We start from the raw sequence: 20,977 nt of genomic DNA, 5'->3' as shown, positions 1-20,977 counted from the left end.
GAGGAGCCTGGTGGGCTTCAGTCCATGGACTGAGCAACTAACACTAATAGGCATTAAACAGTTAATCATCATCTTAAGTTATTTTTCATGTTAACAAATTTCTTAACCTGTGAACCCAAGAAGCAGGTTCTCATCGGATATCAAATCTGATGGCAGCTTCATCTTGGACTTCTCAGCCTCTGAAGTGAAAGTCACTCAGTTGTGTCTGACTCTGCGACCCCATGGACTACACAGTCCATGGAATTCTCTAGGCCAGAGTACTGAAGTGGGTAGCCTTTCCCTTCTCCAGGAGATCTTCCCAACCCAGGGATCAAACCCAGGTCTCCTACATTGCAGGCGGATTCTTTACCGGCTGAGCCACAAAGGAAGCCCTAAATATTTCTGTTAAAGCAGCCAGTCAATAGGACTTGTGTTACAGCAGCTCAGGTGAATGAAGACCAGCAGCATCTGCTTCATCTGGGCACTTGTTAAAATCGAAATTCTTGGGTCCCACTCTAGACCTACTGAATAAGATGCAGTGCTCTATATCTTAACAGATCCTTTGGCAGATTCCGATGCATGTCAAAATGAGAGAACCACCATGCTCAACCAACTAGTATCTTGAAAAACAAGCCAGAAAAAAATATTTACTATCATTTTGAAGTACCAAAAAAGTAGCCAGAGTTTTTAAAATTATTAAATGAGAGAGATTTCCTTTCAGAGATTATGAAATGGAGTGATTTTCAGATATCTAAAATTTCATGAGACTCTTCAAGTACTTTTTGGACAAACATTTGGCAGTAAAATGAAGTGTCAAATATGTCTCCTTTTTAGCCTCAATACTAGAAAAGCATATACACTATGGTAAACCAATAAACAAAATAACAAAAATCAATCCCTGGTTATACAAATGTGTAATTGCAAATTCACATGCAATTGTAAGTTTAATACAGAGATAGTTTGAGTACCATTCACACAGTAGAAAATGATATTTCACTTGCCATGTGGAAAGGTCTTTTGGACCTTTTTTATAAAATAAGTGAGAAATAATAGATTCTTGATTTGAAATATATAAAGGCTATATCATTTTGTTGTCTTTGTATTATTTACTAAATAACTGAGAGAAAACTCAGGGAAAACATTAATAAAATATGAAAAAATCAACAAAAATGACAAGTGAAATTGATAGACATTTTGACACTGAGAAGTAAATGACTTGTAATAAAAATTTTCAGGTCTTACTAAAGATAGTATTTCCTTGGGAGTAAGACAAATACAGTTAATGAAGAGAAATGAATTGATTCACGTTAGAAGATTTAAATTTTACATTGGATTTGACAGAAAATGCTGATATCAATGAAGAAAACATAAAACTCTTAAATGTCATTTTAATGAAGTCAGTCATTTCCCAAGAAAACTTGAGATGCCCTAAATATGAAAGGAACTTAATTAAGAGCTTCCTCCGCTGAAAACAGTGTAACAATTTGCATGATATTAGCAATATTTAATTTGAAGAGCAAAGGAAAATTTCTAGACTGTCAACAATAAAACACACATTTCCATCAGGTATGCTAAATACTGATTTTTCTTTTCTATTCTCTCTGTAGAATATGGTAATACAAAATCATTGTCATATGAAGAAGCAATCAAAGAACAGGCAGCCAAGAAATGTAGAAATAAAACAAATATGGGCCAGGGAGTTATTTAATTTTTAAACTATTATATTTCTGCCATTTGTGATGTTTGTAGCATTTACAAACTTTTTAGAATCTTGTCATTTATTGTGGCTTTTCTCATTTTAATTAAATATTCACTTTCTTATCTAATTTTTCAAATGCACTCCCTCTCCAAATTTTATAACTTTCAGTTATACTGAAAATATAACTGAAACTCAAAAAACTTGTATCTACTCAATCCTATGGGCCAAAACAACTCTATGTATTAAGCAGTGCTTCTTTAAATGTTGAACAAATGACTGTCACCTAAAAATATTCAAAATAGAGGAGATATAAAATAACTTAAAATTTGTTACATTTTAATATTCATTTTGAAAGTATAAAATTTTTTTAAAATAGAGAATATAATATTGAGTTGGCCAAAAGTTCATTCTTTTCTATACAATGCCATGGGAAAACGCAAATGAACTTTTTGGTCACCCTATCTGGTTCTGTCACTTCATGGCAAATAGATGGGGAAACAGTGGCTGACTTTATCTTGGGGGGCTCCAAAATCACTGCAGATGGTGATTGTATCCATGAAATTAAAAGACGCTTACTCCTTGGAAGGAAAGTTATGACCAACCTAGACGGCATATTAAAAAGCAGAGACATTACTTTGTCAACAAAGGTCCATCTAGTCAAGGCTATGGTTTTTCCAGTGGTTGTGTATGGATGTTAGAGTTGGACTGTGAAGAAAGCTGAGCACTGAAGAATTGAAGATTTTGAACTGTGGTGTTGGAGAAGGCTCTTGAGAATCCCTTGGACTGCAAGGAGATCCAACCAGTCCATTCTAAAGGAGATCAGTCCTGGGTGTTCATTGGAAGGACTGATGTTGAAGCTGAAACTCCAATACTTTGGCCACCTGATGAGAAGAGCTGACTCATTTGAAAAGACCCTGATGCTGGGAAAGATTGAGGGCAGGAGGAGAAGGGGACGACAAGGATGAGATGGTTGGATGGCATCACCGACTCAATGGACGTGGGTTTGGGTGAACTCTGGAGATGGTGATGGTCAAGGAGGCCTGGCGTGCTGGGGTTCATGGGGTCGCAGAGAGTTGGACATGATGAGCGAGTGAGTGAGTGAACTGATACATAGAACTTCTAATATCAATCACCTAAATTCAGTGCCTAAGGTTTTTTTTTTTGTTTTTTTTTTTTGTTGTTGTTGTTGTTGTTGTTTTTTTTTTTTTTTTTTTTTTTTTACTTTTTAAACTTTTTTTCTGCTGTATTTAAAAGCAGATCCCAGATATCAATGTCATTTCATCCCTCTCTGCCTCTAACAAATGTGGACATTTTCTCAGGTGCGTGTATGCTCATTTATGTCCTACTCTTTGTCACTACCTGGACTGTCCTCTGGGCTTCTCTGCCCATGGGATTTTCCAGGCACAAATACTGGAGTAAGTTGCCGTGTCCTCCTCCAGGAAATCTTCTGGATCCAAGGATCGAAACTCTATGTGGATTCTTTACCGTTGAGCCATCTGGGAAGCCCCTTTTCTTAGATAAATATTCACTTAACCAAATGTTAGGTCATCACATCTAACAAAAAGTATGCAATGTAATCATCTAATCTCATCCATAGTCAAATATCCCCAATTTTTCAAAATTGTCTTTTTGCATTAGGTTTATTTGAATCACGATATAAGCAAATTCAACACCTTTCACTTTATTAAACCTTTTAAGTTCCTTCTAATATGTCACTTTTTTCCCTGTGTCACTAAGATATTGCTAAACCAAAGTCAATTGTTCTATACAGTGCTTCATATTTTGGATTTATCTGTCTGCTTTTTCTTGTGTCTTATGTCTTACTATTATTGTCTTATTAGAAGTTAGTTTCAAACTGTGGTGGTTTAGTCACTAAGTCATGTCTGACCCCTTGCGACTCCATGGACTTAGCCTGCCAGGTTCCTCTGTCCATGAGATTTCCCAGGCAATAATACTGGCGTGGGTTGCTATTTCCTTCTGCAGGGGATCTTCCCAACCCAGGAATTGAACGTGGGACTCTTGCACTGCAGGCAGGTTCTTTACCAACTGCACTACAAGGGAAGCCCAACTTCTGACAAGTGGTTCTCAAACTTGAGCTACAACAGAATCCCCCTTGAAGGCATTTTATTAATAAAACACATATTATGGGTCTAGCCCCAAAGTGTCTGATTCAGGCGATCTAGGATGCGACAAATAATGTGCATTTCTGATCAGTTCCCAGGATATACAATTAGTGCTGAGCTAACAGGCACACTTTGGGAACCGCCATTCTAGACTGAGGTTAGATTGGATTCAATTTCTTGTTTTTATTTTCAAAAGCTTGTTTCTTTAATTATACTGTGTGTTTCCTTTGGGATTTCCCAGGGGGTTCAGTGGTGGAGCATCCACCTGCAAAGGCAGGGGATGTGAGTTCAATCCCTGGGTTGGGGAGATCCCCTGGAGGAGAAAATGGCAACCCACTCCAGTATTCTTGCCTTAAAAATTCCATGGACAGAGGAACTTGGCGGGTTACAGTCCATGGGGTCACAAAAAGTCAGACATGATTGAGTGACTAATACACAAGAGCAAATGCTTCATTTTGCATCACATCACAAGGCACATAGTGTCTGGCAATCACACTTTTAATGATGCTAAGAATGCCTAGTAGATTCAGTAATGAGTAACTGATATTTTTAAATGTGACTTGCTGAATACAGTGAAGTGGCAGGAACAAAATCAATATACAGAAATCTGTTGCATTTCTATACACAATAATAAACTCTCAGAATGAGAAATTAAGAACACAATCCTATCTACAATTGCATCAAAAAGAGTAAAATATCATTAAATAATATAAATGTTAAATAAAGATAAAAAATGCTCTGAACACAGAGTAAGAAAACTTTCCTTAAAAATAATGTTAATCTTCCTCTCTGTGGGGATTTTTCTAGGTCTAGAATTGGCAGTTCTATTTGGGTGCAAAAATGTGAGAAAAGGAAAGTGCAAATATGTTTTCAAGAAGGATGGTCACGTGTGATCTCAAGATAATGAATGAAATATGCAACTAAGACAAAAATCTAATCTTGTCCCCATAAACCATTTTTTGGATAAGCAGGTGTGTCTCTTCCATCAGGCCTAAGTTATGCTTCTTTATATCTTTGTATTTTTAAAGGTCTAATTTGGATTTTTTAGTTTTACACATAGAAAATGAAAATGATTGTTCCTAAAATGGAGATTTGTTTAGGGAATGATCATCCAGAGTTTTTATTGAAATGAGACAGGTTTATGGGGCAATGACTGCTATATTTTATGTGGGTTATTAGAAGGCCTATAGTAATTTTTGTTGCTTGATTTTATATTATCACCCCAATACCCATATTCTCCCATTTGTTAAAAGGACTATTTTTAGAGCAGTTTTAGATTCACAGCAAAACTGAGAGGAAGGTATAGAGATTTCCCATATTCCCACTTCCCTCTACACGTGCTTATTTTCCCTGTTACCAGCATTATTTACCAGAGCAGCACACATGTTATTAATACAATTGATGAACCTACACTGGTGGATTATAGTTATCCAAAGTCAATAGTTTATATTAAGTTTCACTCATGGTAGTGTACATTCCTTGGATTTGTACAAATGTAGAATGGCTTGTATCCACTACTGTGGTGTATCATACAGAGTATTTTCATGGCCCTAAAAATCTTCTTTGTTCTATCTATTCATCCCTCCCCATCCCCTAAGCCATGGAAACTACTGATTTTTTTTTTAATTGTGTCTAGTTTTGCCTTTTCTAGGATGTTATATAGTTGAAATCATACAATATATAGACTTTTCCATTGGTTTCTTTCACTGTGCTTCAGTTATGTCTGATTCTGTATGACCCTATGGAGCCTGTTAGGCTCCTCTGTCCATGGAATTCTCCAGGCAGGAATACTGGAATGCGTTGCCACACCCTCCTCCAGGGGATCCTCTTGATCCAGAGATCAGACTCATGTCTTTTATGTCTCATGCATTGGCCAGCAGTTTCTTTACCACTAGCACCACCCGGGAGACACACTTAGTAATATGTATTTAAGATTCCTCTGTGTCTTTTCGTGGCTGGTTAGCTCATTTCTTTTAGTATTAAATATTATTTCATTATCTGGATCAACTACAGTTTATCCATTCACCCATTGAAGCACATCTTGGTTGTTTCCAGGTTTTGGCAATTATGAATAAAGCTGTTTGAAACATTATTGTGCAGGTTTTGTGTAGACACAAATTTTAATTCCTTGGGTAAATACCAAGGAGCACAATTGCTGAATCACATGGTGAATATGTTTAGTTTCAGAAGAAAAAGCAAAATGATCTTCCAAAGTGGTGGTATCATTTTGCATCCTACCAGCAATGCATGAGACCTTTGGTTCCACATCGTCTCCAGCATTTACTGCTGTCAGTGTTCCAGATTTTGACCCTTTTTATACGTGTGTAGTGACATCCCATTGTTGCTTCAGTTTGCATTTCCCCAATGCATATGATGTGAAGCATCTTTTCATGTGCCTATTTGCCATCTGTCTATCTTCTTGGGTGAGGTGTCCCTGGCCCACATTTTAATCAAGTTGTTTCCTTATTGTTTAGTTTTTAGTGTTCTTTGTATATTTTGGATAGCTGTCCTTTAGTAGATGTGTCATTGGCAAATATTTTCTTTCCGTCTATGGCTTGTCTTCACTCCCCCATATTTTAAGACCAACGACTTTGCAGAAAAAGAAAAGCTACCTTCAGTGCCAACTCCGTAGAGAACCTTTCTTAGATGCTGTGAGGAAAAAGTAGGATATGTTTAGATTCCTGTCTCGGTCTAGCTTGAAGGAAAAAATGCATATTAACATGAAAAGAAACGTACAGCACAATGGTGGTATTTAAATCAGCGTCAAAAGCCACTGAATACTAAGAGTTTACAGTGAAGGAAAAGACTCAAATAGACTGAGGTTGAAGTGGGAATCTGTGGAAATTGAACTTAATCCAGTTAGTCTTGAAAGCTTTTAGATCTTCAACAATGAGACAGGCAAGAAATATACCATCTGCGAAAGAAAATTCAGAGTTACAAAAATTTTCGTTTATTTTCTCGAAGGAAAAACAACAACAACAACATTGATTATGTTCTCAGTTTAGATCCTGAATATTTTCAGGTCTAAGATGGGTTTTCTTTACCTTGACTGCCTAGAGCTATCCATGAACAACCTTCATGGTTCTAAGTGGTACTATTTGTAGTAGACTGCTGGCTTATGTGTCTCACGTCATATCTAGAAAGAATAAATTAGCCCAGAATGTTTGTATTCAGATAAGTGTATTATAACACTTTGAAAATATTACCATTTTAAAAGCCTATATGGTATATTTTTCAAACCTATGGAATATTTGCCTTATATTTGATTAGGTGATTCTACCTTGTTAATGATCTGAACTATAAAAATAGGCTTTATTTTAAATTGTAACTCCACTTTTAATGTCAGTGATCTATTTTAGTTTTGTTCCCTCTCTGATTTTATGGTAATAATATAGTAGTGCAGCCCTTAAAGCAGTCAGCATATATGTTGTCATTGCATGGAGGCAGTTTTGAAGGCTGACGATTTAAAATTTCCCATTGTAAAGGTCTTTCAAAAGCAGTTGACTTTGTTGTTAGATTTCAGAATAGTTTCTGTTCTTTACAGAAATTATACATACTAGCTGGGGTGACCCGGGTATCTAAGTTGTCATATATGAAACTTGGGGTTGTTAATCTGACCCAGTAATGATGGATTGCTGTACTACTCCAAGCTCCACTGCAAATGATTGAAACTCAGATTTAAGCAAAAATATAAAGGGGAGGTTGAAAGGATATAATATCACACAGCTGGAAAGATCCATGAGTTCATTTCATTTCAGGCACAGTTAAATCTAGATGCTCAAATGATTTCCTGGGACTGTTTCTACTTTTCTTAGCTCTGCTAGATTCAACTTGATTTTAGTTACAGGCACACTTTCATCATCTGGAGCTGAAGGTTTGAAGCAGTGATACCTAGGGTAGAAGAGGTTGGTGCCCACAAGATTGGAACAGATGCTTGGCTAACAAGGAAGTAAAGGATATTGCAGCAGGACCCATAGTTGGTCTTGGACACAATTATCTATGTTTGTGAAAATTGTCTTGGTTGGCCTTCATTAGTACGTTATGAAGCACTAAGCTTGACAAATGATTAGAAGGAAACCTAGTTACTTTTTTCTAAAGCAAAATCAGATGCCATCTTTAGACTCAGACAAATTATAAAGTGACCTTAAAACATGTCCTAGCAGTCCTAGCATCAATATTTTGTATAGTCCTTGTTGGGCAAATCAGTGAAATATACCTACCCCTCAGTTCCCTGACCTGTGTCAAGAATACTAATGCAGTTAGGTGGACTAAGCTCTGGTGTCATCTCTATTCCAAGAATATGTGATTCAATGATTCCTTTACAAAAGTGATTGCAGGTTGTTTTTGGTTCTGCAATATGTATATTGAATGGAAACAGTAATCGCTCTCAAAAAGCTAAATTCAATAAATCTGTCTGCAGTGACAGAAATGTTCTATGTGGCTATTGAGCACTCACCATGTGAATGGAGTGACACAGGAAATGAAGTTTTAATGTGATTTCATTTAAGTTAATTTTGATTTAAGTGAAAATAGCCACAGCTCTAGAATTATCAGCTTATTTAAACTGAAGTTTTGAGAAACGGTTGACATTAAAAGCAAAACAAAATTTATTAGCTCGTGCAAGGAATTTCAAAGCAGCAATTTCTTCTTTTCTTTTCAGTCCCCTGCGCATAGCTATTCAAGCTACGACTCGGGCAAAAATGAGAGTGTGGATCGGGGTGCTGAGGATCTGTCTCTAAACAGGGGAGATGAGGATGAAGATGACCACGATGACCACGAAGATTCTGAGAAAGCTAACGAGACAGATGGCGTGGAGGCTGAGCGGCTAAAAGCTTTTAATGTGAGTCTTGCCACCCTCCCCGTGTGGCTGGATTTTTACCCCTTCACTTTCATGTTGTTGCTTGTTGGTAAATGTGGATATTTTAGAGACATGTTTGTTTAATTTACAGAAGGATTTAAAAAGTACATGAAACACTCTTTGCCAACCAGACACCAGAATTGCTGTGTTTTGTTTAGAATTTTAAAGCCAAATGTGAGCTGAAAACTGCAGTTGTGTTGTGTGAGTATGCATGTTTACCTAGCGGATGAAGGGGGCGTCAGCTTATGCCCTGGAAGAGCCTGCCCGTCATCCGTTATTTTTTGTTTTTGTTTTTGTTTTTTTTTGCTTTCCCAGCTTACCTAATTATGCATGACAAAAGAATCTGTTGTTTGTTTTCTGAGATTAGTATACTGTGCAGTGTAGCAATGTAACAGTCATTTTTATTATTAATAGAGAATTTACGGGGTGCTTAATTGTCACAGTCTACTGTTATTTCTTGATTTTTTTTCCTACGCGATAGTCTATATTTTTCTGTCTCTGTCTGTCTGTCTGTCTGCCTCTCTCTCCCTTTCTCTCTCTCTATTTTTTAATCCAACCATTTAGAAAGTCTTTAAAGGGTGTTTGCTTAAAATTTCTGGCTTTCCATTGCAAAGTTCTCCAGTGCATAAACCAGAAAAGAGTATTTTCCTATCGGTAATCAAGACAGGAAGCTAGGAACAGCAGAGAGCAGCCCTCCAAACCCTTCTCCTCTGTCTCCCTCTTGCCAACAGATGTTTGTCAGGCTGTTTGTAGATGAAAACTTGGACCGAATGGTCCCAATCTCTAAGCAGCCCAAAGAAAAGATCCAGGCTATCATTGACTCATGCAGGCGACAATTCCCTGAATATCAAGAGCGTGCCCGAAAACGCATACGTACTTACCTCAAGTCCTGCAGGCGGATGAAAAGAAGTGGTTTTGAGATGGTGAGTTTTGAATTAAAACACAGCCCTAGATTCCATCCAAATCCCACATGTAAACCATGACACGATTTTTTTTTTCATCTTAGTGTCTTTTTAATTTTTTCCATAACGTCAGGTCCAAGGGGTTTTTGTTTGCTTGTTTGTTTTTGCTCCTTTTCATCTTCCTGAAGTATTTATCCCCTCTGTTGATTCAGTAAGGAATACCTTGTGAGACTAGTGCTCACAGGCCCGCATGGTACCACGTCCTAGAAAAGGAGGGTCACATGAGTGAACACCAGCAAGAATCAGCATCCCAGTCTTGTGTGTTATCTTTCTGTTACTGCTGAAGCAGATCTAAGGTTAATCAAGTCTTGAACTGAAGCACCAATGGTTGCTTTAGATGGCATATGAGAATGCCTTTCTCTGGAACAAAAGGAAATGAATGGATCCATCTAAGTAGTATCAATTTCATACCAACATTTTATAAATAGCAGGCCTTGAAAACAAAGATCAGGGAATGAAACTCCTTATGTGAAAAGTAAGGCTTTTGTGTACTTGGTATATTTGTGTGTCTGTCTTGTGGATGGTTAACATAAGCTTTTAGATTCAGCTTGGCTTTATAGATGGATGACATTATGCCAATGTTAGGTATTTATGGCTGGAATTTAAATATCAGTGATTTTTGAACTTTATTCTACCTCAGCTTGATTGAGTAGTTGTACCTAGAAGTAGTTTTTGCAAAATATTTTAAAAATTTCTTAATATTTTTATGTACTTGAGTGGACAAGTACTAGAAATTTTCTGAAACTATTTTATTTGTACCTTTGAGAAGCCTCTGTGAAAGCCAAACTCTTTGTGATCAAGGCCTCTGATTCATTAGGTATCGTAGAGCAGGAGTTGGTATAGATTTAGGAGAGGTTTCAGAGTATCATATATGAGAAAGAGCTTTTCAGATAAAAATGAATGACAAGTAATAAAATCCCTTATTATCCATTTTCTACATTGGCTTATGAGAATATCTTTGAAATTTTAAAAGGAAAATGACTGTTTCTTATAGAGAGGTAGTCTGTCAAGATGGTCTCTAACACAAGGCTTGGTCCCCAGAGAGCATGGTCTGGAGTTCTAGGTCCACCAGAACTATGCTGCTGTGTAACCTAGGCACATTACTTCAGTTTGTCATGCAGAATTCTTAATTTCTATAAAGTATACTTGAGATAATCACAGGTTTTTTATTAGCTGGATTTATTTACCAAATATGAACACCTGTGTGTTTTAAGCTTTGTGCTATGCATAGAGGACAAAAAAGTTGATATAAAATCATGTAGGTTTGCAAACTAATCATGAAGCAAAACATTATAAAGAAATGCTTTGTATTTCATTTTTAATAATTTTCAATTGTTCATCTCTTTGTTCATTTATCCGTATATGTATAATGTGCATAACATTGTACAAAGTAATGAGAAATACAAGATGCCTGACTTGATAAATAAACTCAGCATGTTTCCTAATCATGATTCTTTGAGGTTACAGTTGTAGGAAGTGAAGTGCTAAAGGAAAAATACAAACTGAGTGAAGTCGCTCGGTCATGTCCGACTCTTTGCGACCCCATGGACTGTAGCCTACCAGGCTCCTCTGTCCATGGGATTTTCCAGGCAAGAGTACTACAGTGGGTTGCCATTTCCTTCGCCAGGGGATCTTCCCCACTCAGGGATTGAAACTGGGTCTCCTGCATTGTAGGCAGACGCTTTACTGTCTGAGCCACTAGGGAAGTCCAAGGCCTACATTAAACAAATGAAAAACACAGATGAAAATTGATGTTGTAGTTTAGCCTATTTTTTAAAAATATATTATTCAATAATGTACTACTAGAATTAAATATTAAATTTGCCATCTATTTAACACCAGAATTTTGACGTGCTTTGCATATGACTTCATGTTCATGGAGTGTGTCATCATTTTAAACACTCATCCTTGCCTGGAACAAATAGGGAAGGCATGACTAGGGCAGGTAGTAATTCCAACTAAATACTGTACATTAATATTCTTGCCATCATAATTTTAAAATTAATATAATATCAATAATTTTAAAAATTGTAACATTTGAAAAGGCTTTCTTTTATTATTTTTGCTGTATGAAGACATGCAGAAAATGTGTATCATTTTTAATATATGATTATGTTTACATGCAAATTATTTTGTAGTACTTGATAAGTCAATGAAACAACCTAAAGACGACTTCAATATATTTGAAGAGAATAATTGGAAAGTTGTAGGACTATTTGATAGGGGATTCTGTATTTTAAAATGAATGTATGAAAGTGACATTCAGCAAGCTTAGCTCATCCAGTTACTTATGGTCTTTAAGGCAACAGACTCTGTAAGTAAAGCAAAATACAAAATATTAAATTACATAGTTCCTTCCTGACTTTGATTCAGAAATTCAAAGAGATATTCCCATAGAAGTGGTTTATCACAACTTATATTAGTATTAGGGGTTTCCCAGGTAACACTAATGGTAAAGAACCCACCTGCCATTGCAGGAGACGTAAGAGACTCAGGTTCAATCCCTGGGTCAGGAAGATCCCCTGGAGGAGGAAATGGCAGTTCACTCCAGTATTCTTGCCTGGAGAATCCCATAGACACAGAGGAGCCTGGCAGGCTACAGTCCATGGGTTCACAAAGAGTTGGACACAACTGAAGCGACTTAGCCCTTATGTTAGTATTATATTTAAGAATCGGACTTTCACTCTAATTTCTGCTGTTGTTAGTACAAAAAATATTCATTTTTAATTAATGTACACTACACTATCCCTTAAGATGAGGCTTCCCTGGTGGCTCAGATGGTGAAGAATCCACCTGCAATGCAGGAGACCTGAGTTTGATCTCTGGGTTGGGAAGATCCCCTGGAGAAGGGAATGGCTACCCACTCCAGTGTTCTTGCTTGGAGAACTCCATGGACAGAGGAACCTGATGGGCTTTAGTCCATGGAGTCACAAAGAGTCAGACATGACTGAGCAACTTTTACTTTCACTTCTTTTATCCCTTAAGAATTCAGAGCACAAGTACTTTTCACTGACTTCTCTGAATGCATACAAATATTAGAATATTTATTTATGCATTCTTATTTCACTGAAATCATTAAGACCCCAAAGGTCTTAATAGCCTAAGTAGTGAAAATCTCTATGTCATTGCACCAAACAGTCTCTATAATGCATGAAGTTAAAAAACCTTATTATTTACTTTTCTACACATTTTCACTAATTCATTGTTTCCAATGATCTCAAATCATAAGTTCTTCAGTGTTGAATATAAAAGAATATGTTTTATGAAAAGTAAATCCAAGAAGCTTAATACAGAGTACTATGTTAGTTTTCAATAGATTTTAAGAACCATTGAGTTAGATAGCCATTATATTAATCCTTAGACAAATGTATCAAATCATTATTGATTCTGTTATGCAGCTTTGACACTCAAGTTACTTCAGTTAGTTTTCTAAAGACTATTTGTTGATTGTTCCAGAAAAGAAATGTATTGCTCCACTGTGTCCTGATCTTAAATTCAAGAGCACCTATGATAGATTAAACAGTAAAAGCAAACCTTTATGAACAAGGTGGGGTTGGCTCATACCTAAGTATCATTTGTGTTGTGGATATGATTTCTCTTTTTATTTTCTGAGTTTGCATTATTTAGAGAATCTTTTACCAGGCTGCATATGTTTAGATGCATTTTTGTAAAACTTAAATGGAAATATTTGGAGGATATAGTCAAAGACTTTCAATCCATTCTGCCTCATGTACCTCAAATTTTGTATCTCATTTTCAGACCATCTTCTAAGTTCTTTATTCACATCAAGTAGCCTAGGTATTTGAATTCCATAAACTCAATCTCTTGAAAAATTACCTATTAACTTGTCCTTTAATATTATTTATTTGATCATATTTGTTTCAAGAATTAATCTCATGCTATTTTTTGAAGAATTTTTCCAGGAACATTGTCCCTTAGACTTGTGAATGTCCACTATAAATGATCTCATTTGGAACCCTCTTTTAGCATGTAATGAAAAAAACATGTGTTTCCCCTACAGAAATAGAGTGCTTTTATGTTTTCTCATCATTACCTTACTAGGTTCACTTTTCTGCCTGTCAGGAAGTTTAGAGCCAAAATCTTTCTGAGTTATCTCTTTCCCAGTTATCTGTTTAGTTTGTTTTAGTGTATATATTTCCTTGGTAGCTCTGGTATCTGTTTTTGGTGAGGAGAGATATAATTTTAAAACAAATGTGTAAATAATCTAATTATGGAAACACCATCATTTCAGGCCATCTTCTAAGTTTTTTATTCACAGTATTTTTTATCTGCATTCTATAATACCCTCCTCGGTAATTTTGCTATCTGACCTTCTGGTTTCACAGTTTTTTTTTTCATTAAAAAATAAGTATTAAATGTTTAGGAAATGGTACATTTGTTTAGCGAATTTGACTATTATATATCCTTTGCCTCTATTTGTCTGATGCAAACTAACGTAGAGAGATCATAATTTTTCTTCAATTGACAGCTTTTATAGCCATGAAATAGACTGTGTATAGGTGTTACAGAAGCTACAGGGACACTTGCTGTTCATTCTTTAGCAAATAGAGCCACCATCAAAATGAACTAAAGTGCTTCTTTAAACTAAACATTTGACCAGAAATATCATGAGGCCTCCATACAAGACCTTGATGAAAAGCTTTATATCTGTGCAGCCATTATTATTCACAATATTCTTCATGCATTGTGATCACAACTGTGCCAGTTTCTCTCCCTGTGACCAATTAACTTAATTGAAGCTAATTAGCAAACACATTTTGTTTGAATTCCCCACCTGCTAGTTGTGCCATTTTTTTGCCCTCTCTTTTATAGATGTCATCTACTATCCCCCAGGATACGTCTAGAACATCTTCTAAGTTCTTTCTTCATAATATTTCTTTCTAAATTTCATCCTATAATACTTTTCTAAATAATTGACAGCTAATGTTCTACACTCGTAGTTCTTTAACTTTCTCAGTTCCAGTGAGTTTACTTCAGTGAGTATTAGTTCAGTCATTATTCGTATGGGTATACCTTAGTCTTTGCTTTCTCTCAAGGAGCCTGTCCCAGCTATGTTAAAAGTTTTCAGAATCATGTGAAATGTTTTAAGTATCCTCTGCTGTGTTTACAGAGACAGTGTTCTGGTCTTCCTTGCTCTGGATCACCGGCTGCTTCTGCTGCCTGTAACCTGACCTCCTTTGGAGCATTGCTTCTGTGACCATCCCAGTGGTCATAGTTTCAGCTTTCCCCTTTCGCTGTTTCCCCTTTCCTTATCTTCTGCCTTAAAAAACTCCCCAGATTCCAAATAGATAGAGATATTGAGTTTAATGGCTTCTATAATCTTTCTTTGAAGACTCAATGAGTCTTTCTTTGCCATGTTTCCTGAATGATTTTTTTATACTCACAAATGATACCTGTTACCACCGCCTCCACTAATAGTCCCTTATTTCAGTGAGTTGTTCTCACCACCATATTGAATTACTTCTCATGAAGAGCTCATGACCATCTTTGCACCAAATCCAAAAATTGCATCCTTGACTATAAATCACCCTATTTTTTTAAGACTTTTTTTTCCTGTTTCTACTCTTGTACATTTTTCTTGATTTGGGGCACTGCTGAAGTTTCTGTGTTTGGCCATGTACTTACTGCACCTTACTGTCTCCATAGCTGCAGAGGTCTGCCCCCTTATAGACTTCTCTCCTGTCTAAGTGAGGGCTTCCCAGGTGGCGCTGCTGCTGCTAAGTCACTTCAGTCGTGTCCGACTCTGTGCAACCCCATAGACAGGCAGCCCACCAGGCTGCCCTGTCTCTGGGATTCTCCAGGCAAGAATACTGGAGTGGGTTGCCATTTCCTTCTCCAATGCATGAAAGTGAAGTCACTTAGTCGTGTCTGACTCTTCATGACTCGATGGACTGCAGCCTACCAGGCTCCTCCGCCCATGGGATTTTCCAGGCAAGAGTATTGGAGTGGGTTGCCATTGCCTTCTCCCAGGTGGTACTAGTGGTAAAGAATCTACCTGCCAAGCAGGAGATGCAAGTTCAATCCCTGGGTCAGGAAGCCCCTTGGAGAAGGAAATGGCAACCCACTCCAGTGTTCTTGCCTGGAGAATCCCATGGCAGGCTATAGGCCTTGGGGTCGTGAAAGAGGTGGACACAACTTGATGACTAAACAAAAGCAACTCTCAAGGTAGATCTCAGTCATATACAAAGCCTTGGTATTTCATTCCACATCTCAGTCAGATGCTAGACAAATGTACTGTTATATCCTCACTGATTTCTCTATATTCTCTATCACCCGTTCTCTCCATTAATCTGCCTCATCTACCAAGTCACCAGCAAATTCCTCTTGACTTACCTAGTTCCAGCAGTTGCCCCTGTTGTCATTCACACCAAAGTTCATAAACTTGGAATGATGTCTGACTCTCTTTATATTTATGACTTGCATCCTTCCACTGACTAACGTCTGTTTATTCTTCCTCTTCTGTCTTTCCCAAATCAGTCCCATAATTTTGAATTTTATCAGCTATCATTTTATTTCTAGCTTCTCACACATCTTGAATAATTCTTCTCACTCAACTTCCTACTTCCATCTACACTCCTTCCCTACCCTCTATTTGCAAGCAGAGACAAAACTAGGACTTGCACCTGAAATTTGGGACCTTTTTCAAAAGTAAAGTAACACAAAATTATGAATTAAAAAAATGTATATAGAAGGATGAATATATATCTACAATTAGAAAAAAATACACAATAAATTTTTTAAAACAGAGAAATCTAGAAGACTCAAATCTTTTACTTCAGACATATCTTTAGACAATTTCCAGATACACATGTATAAATACTGATACTTTTATTTTGTTTTCCCATTCCTACCTGTAATCTTACATCATCTAGAAACTTCAATATTATTAGTTCCATCCAGTTGAAGAACCCTGGGGCCTATACTTCATTGGCCTTATGATAAATCTGCCTTCCCACCTGGAGAAGTCTTCCTCAATTTTGGCTTTGATACTGTCGAATTTTTATCACTTCAGGAAAAATTCTAAATTTCTTATTATAGTGTTAGTATACGGCCTTTTAAAACTGAGAGACCTAGGTTGAATTCCTGTGCAATTTAATGTGATGTTTCTGAGTCTCCATTTTTTTAAAGGAGAGGGCTGTTGGGGTATTACTTTATATAATGTAAATAAAATGATCAGCTTTTTATTAATAATAATTAATGATAATCTGGCCCCTTTCTACCCTTTCGTCTGATATGCTCTGTTATTTCCTTTAATGTCTAGATCAGGGATCCCCAACCTCCAGGATCTAATCCCTGAAGATCTGAGCTAGAGCTGATGTAATAATAGTAGAAATAGCATGCACAATAAATGTAACACACTTAAATCATCTGGAAACCATCCACCCTCTACCTCCCCTGTCCATAGAAAAATTGTCTTCCATGAAACTGGTCCCTGGTGCTAGAAAGTTTGGGGACCACTGGTGTAGGTCATCACAGGGAACCGCAACTCTTTCTTTCAGTGTGTGCTCTCTTGGTTCACTGATTTGTCCTGATTCAGGGTTCATGGGTACTATTCTCTTTATTTACTGAATGTATTTTATTTACTAAAGTTGAAGAGTAACTAAACTGTAAAGAATACAGCCTTCATAGCTTTCAGATTTGCTCATCAATAGATCCTTAAGTATTATGTTGACCTGAGACTCATGGAATACCTCTCATACACCCCACTCACCTTCTATCTACAAATACATATAAATCCTGAGTAAAAAAAAAAAAAATTACAATTTTTAAATACCTCTATAAGCTCAGAAGAAAGAAAAGGAATTCTCAGGACTTGAAATTAATAGAAAACTCTCAGCCAGAGTTGTGAGCCCTTAATTTGATATGGAGATAGAAAAAGTGACTTTAGGCCCAGACAGATTAGGGCTGGGGTTGAATGCCAACTCAAGTTTAGGAGATGTGGATTTTGGTTTGTAACTAGGCAGGAACATGAACTGAAAACTGTATATAAAGCTGGGACCATTGCCTGCCCTCTCATTAAGGGAGAATTACAAACGTCAAACGATAGCTTCAAAAACTGAAAAGAAAGTGAAGTCACTCAGTCGTGTCTGACTCTTTGCGACCCCATGGACTGTAGCCCACCAGGCTCCTCCATCCATGGAATTTTCTAGGCAAGAGATCAAACCTGGGTCTCCTGCATTGTGGGCAGATGCTTTACCATCAAGGCCACTGGGGAATCCCATTTCAAAAACTGAAATGATGGGCATTATAAATATTGAAATTAGAGCCTTATTATATGGGTTAAACAGCAGATAAGATGATTCATCCAAAGAGAAAATCAATAAACTGGAACACAGAACTATGGAAATTTCTCACAGAAAGGAAAAAAGAGAGGGAGAATTTGAAAAAGACGTTTACTTGGGGACTAGAAATGATATAGACCTAGTAGACATTCCAAAGGAGAAATCAGCATGAGTACAACATTAAAACAAATAAGGAGGAAGGATTTTTCAAAATGTACTAGGCCATGAATACTAAGAAGAGAGAAACAGGCCAGTTCTGGGTGGCACAAATAAAGACAGTCACACCTGTGTGTGTCAAGGCAGAACTGCAGGAGACCCAAGAAATTCTCAGGTGTCACCAGCAAGAAACAAGAAACTATCTAAAACAGTATAACACACGGAACATAATACTCGTCCTCAAAATAGATGTTGGATGACAATCTTCAAAATACTAAGGAAAAAAAAATCGTTTAGAGAAGCTATATTTAATCTACAAATCAACACCCAACTAAACTCTACTTCCAAAATAAGGAAGAAAGACACCTCAGACAACTACTGAAATTACAATACCACTCACAAGCTATCTCTGGATGACCTAAAATGTACTCTAAGAGAAAGGAGACAACCCAGAATGAAACATTGGAAAATTAGCAGTAAGCAAATCTGAAGAAAAGCTCCTGATTTTAGTCACTGGATCTTGGTTCTTAGCCATGTTTTATCAGCTGTTACTTGTGGACTTTGTATCTCTTGTGCTTCAGAAACAAATAGCACTTATATGTGAAAACCAACAACATCTGAAATAACAGATATGAAAACTCCTGCATGGTTTGTTACCTGGTCTCTGAGGAACATGATAAATGCAGTCTAATCTGAAATTCATTTTACTGCTCCCTTTTCTAGGAAACCCTTGCTGTCTCAATCTGTGAACTCCCAAGGGAACTAAATCCAATGTTTGTATCTATTGAATCCTCACTTTTGGCTAAAAACAGCTTTAAATCTTTCTTTCTTTCATGTGCAAATTGTACTTTGTGGTACTTTTGTAGTTTTATTTTATCCTGTCTCATATTACTGTTATTTATATATGGGCCTTAGCTCCCTAATAAGAAGTTACGTTCCTTGACTACTCTGCTGCTTAACTTGTTCATCTCTGTATCATCCACTGTGTCTTCTATAGCATAATTAGTTGCTTGTGAAGCTGCTTAATCTGTTGAATTCAGTTGAGGTAAAATTGTTGAATGAAGGATGAGTGGATGAATGGACATTCACAATGTGCTACTTTGTGGTAGAAATCAGTTGGGAGATAAGCTAATGTTTATCGTATACCCTTTCACAGTATTCTACAACTGGCATTTCAATTTTAAAAATTACTGATAACTGATAACAAAATATTTAGCAGGATTAGTTTCCTAAAGAAGGCAGTCATATAACATTTTATTTTAACCCTCTTTTTAGCTCTTGAAACACTATTTAAAAAATGTTTTTATCTATTTGGCAATTAGTGTGAATAGGTAGTGATATTAATTGTATGAATAGAATTCGTATATCGTTTTAGGTTTCACAAATTAGGAGAAAAGATGTCATGATCCACAATAACCATAAGTATGTATAATCACTTATCTTCAGGATTAAAAGTTATTTCCTAGTGGAGATTTTAATAAATAGAAATGAAAATGTCATTTTAGTTGAAAGTTTAGTTTATCTCATCTTGATCAGATGTATTGTCAGATGACATTTAGCCAAATTGGGCTTTAGTTTCAACTATAAAATCAGCAATTCCCCAGGTATTTGTGAAAGATCATTGTTAAAGGCCAATAGTGTTCTAAACTTAAGGCCAAAGCAAAGACTATCAATTCATAATCAAATACTTATAATGAAATCAAAGCCTAGATGAAGGTTAATGAGCATTTTTGTTTAAAATACATTTTAAAACTCATTTTAAACTGGTCAAGAGATTTTTCTCAAACTGGGAAGTCCAAGGATTCTCACATAGCTGGATCCATGGGCTCAAACGTCAGGGTTCTGCTGCTCTCCTAATACTTTACCTCTCAGAGTCTTGCTACCTGTTTGAAAATGTTGCCATCAGCAGCTCTAAGCTTCTTAAAACTCCCAATCCAGGAGTAGTCTTCCATCTTTCAGCTGCAGGTACTTTCCATGAAAGGACTTGGATTAGCCGTATTTGGATCACATGTCCATTTCTTGGAACAGTCACTGGGAACAAAGGAATGATCTCCCATGCCAGAGTCAGGTCAGTAAGGGACTTTGCTTATCACATCCACTGAAACCCCACAGAGTGAGTTTCAAGACAGTGTGCCTTCTGCTTTAGTCCACATGCACCATCCTTATCTAAAAACGTGGATCATCAGTGGTCCAGAATTCAGAACTTTTTTGATTTGGGAGACATGATAAAGTGTATCTTCTATTTATTGCTTAACACTCACAATAGGGTCTGGAGAAACATCCCATACACAAATATATTAGTCTTTCTGCTGCAAAACTTAGGAATATTCATAGAAATAAGAAAAAAGAAACATTATAAATACCTCATAATCAGTTTCTTCTGCCAACTGAGTTTGCCCTGAGTGCATGAAATATTTCAGCTTATACAACTCTAGGATTTTAGAATTGCTTATAAAAGATTGTGAGTCTGTAATGAACATGCTTTATTACATGTATGTTATACCCTATGGAAAAGGCAATGGCACCCCACTCCAGTACTTTTGCCTGGAAAATCCCATGGACGGAGGAGCCTGGTAGGCTGCAGTCCATGGGGTCGCTAAGAGTCGGACACGACTGAGCGACTTCGCTTTCACTTTTCACTTTCATGCATTGGAGAAGGAAATGACAACCCACTCCAGTGTTCTTGCCTGGAGAATCCCAGGGACGGGGGAGCCTGGTGGCTGCCGTCTATGGGGTCACACAGAATCGGACACGACTGAAGTGACTTAGCATAGCATAGCATATACCCTATATGCTAAGCATTGTACTAACTTAAGTGAACTCTATGATAATAGAGATAGTACTGATTTTGTTTATCTCCATATATGTGGACTTGGCACGGTACCTGAAATACAGAA

At 36.8% G+C, this 20,977-nt stretch overlaps 1 protein-coding gene across 10 annotated transcripts in view; it reads left to right on the top strand.

The window, feature by feature from the left end:
• NOL4 (nucleolar protein 4) overlaps window positions 1-20,977 on the top strand; it is a 563,001-nt gene that overhangs the window by 421,150 nt on the left and 120,874 nt on the right. For 7 of the 10 annotated variants that reach the window (XM_025273156.3, XM_006066107.4, XM_006066102.4 and 4 more), the window contains 2 exons: window positions 8,462-8,641; window positions 9,391-9,582. In XM_025273156.3, the coding sequence (XP_025128941.3) occupies window positions 8,462-8,641; window positions 9,391-9,582 (372 nt within the window). The remainder of the gene's footprint in view (window positions 1-8,461; window positions 8,642-9,390; window positions 9,583-20,977) is intronic. The other 3 variants (XM_044934427.2, XM_044934428.2, XM_006066103.4) reach the window with 1 other exon arrangement.

The sequence above is a fragment of the Bubalus bubalis genome, chromosome 22 (genome assembly GCF_019923935.1).
Source record: "Bubalus bubalis isolate 160015118507 breed Murrah chromosome 22, NDDB_SH_1, whole genome shotgun sequence".
Taxonomy (NCBI): Eukaryota; Metazoa; Chordata; class Mammalia; order Artiodactyla; family Bovidae; genus Bubalus; species Bubalus bubalis.
This window is presented reverse-complemented; position numbering and strand designations above follow the sequence as displayed.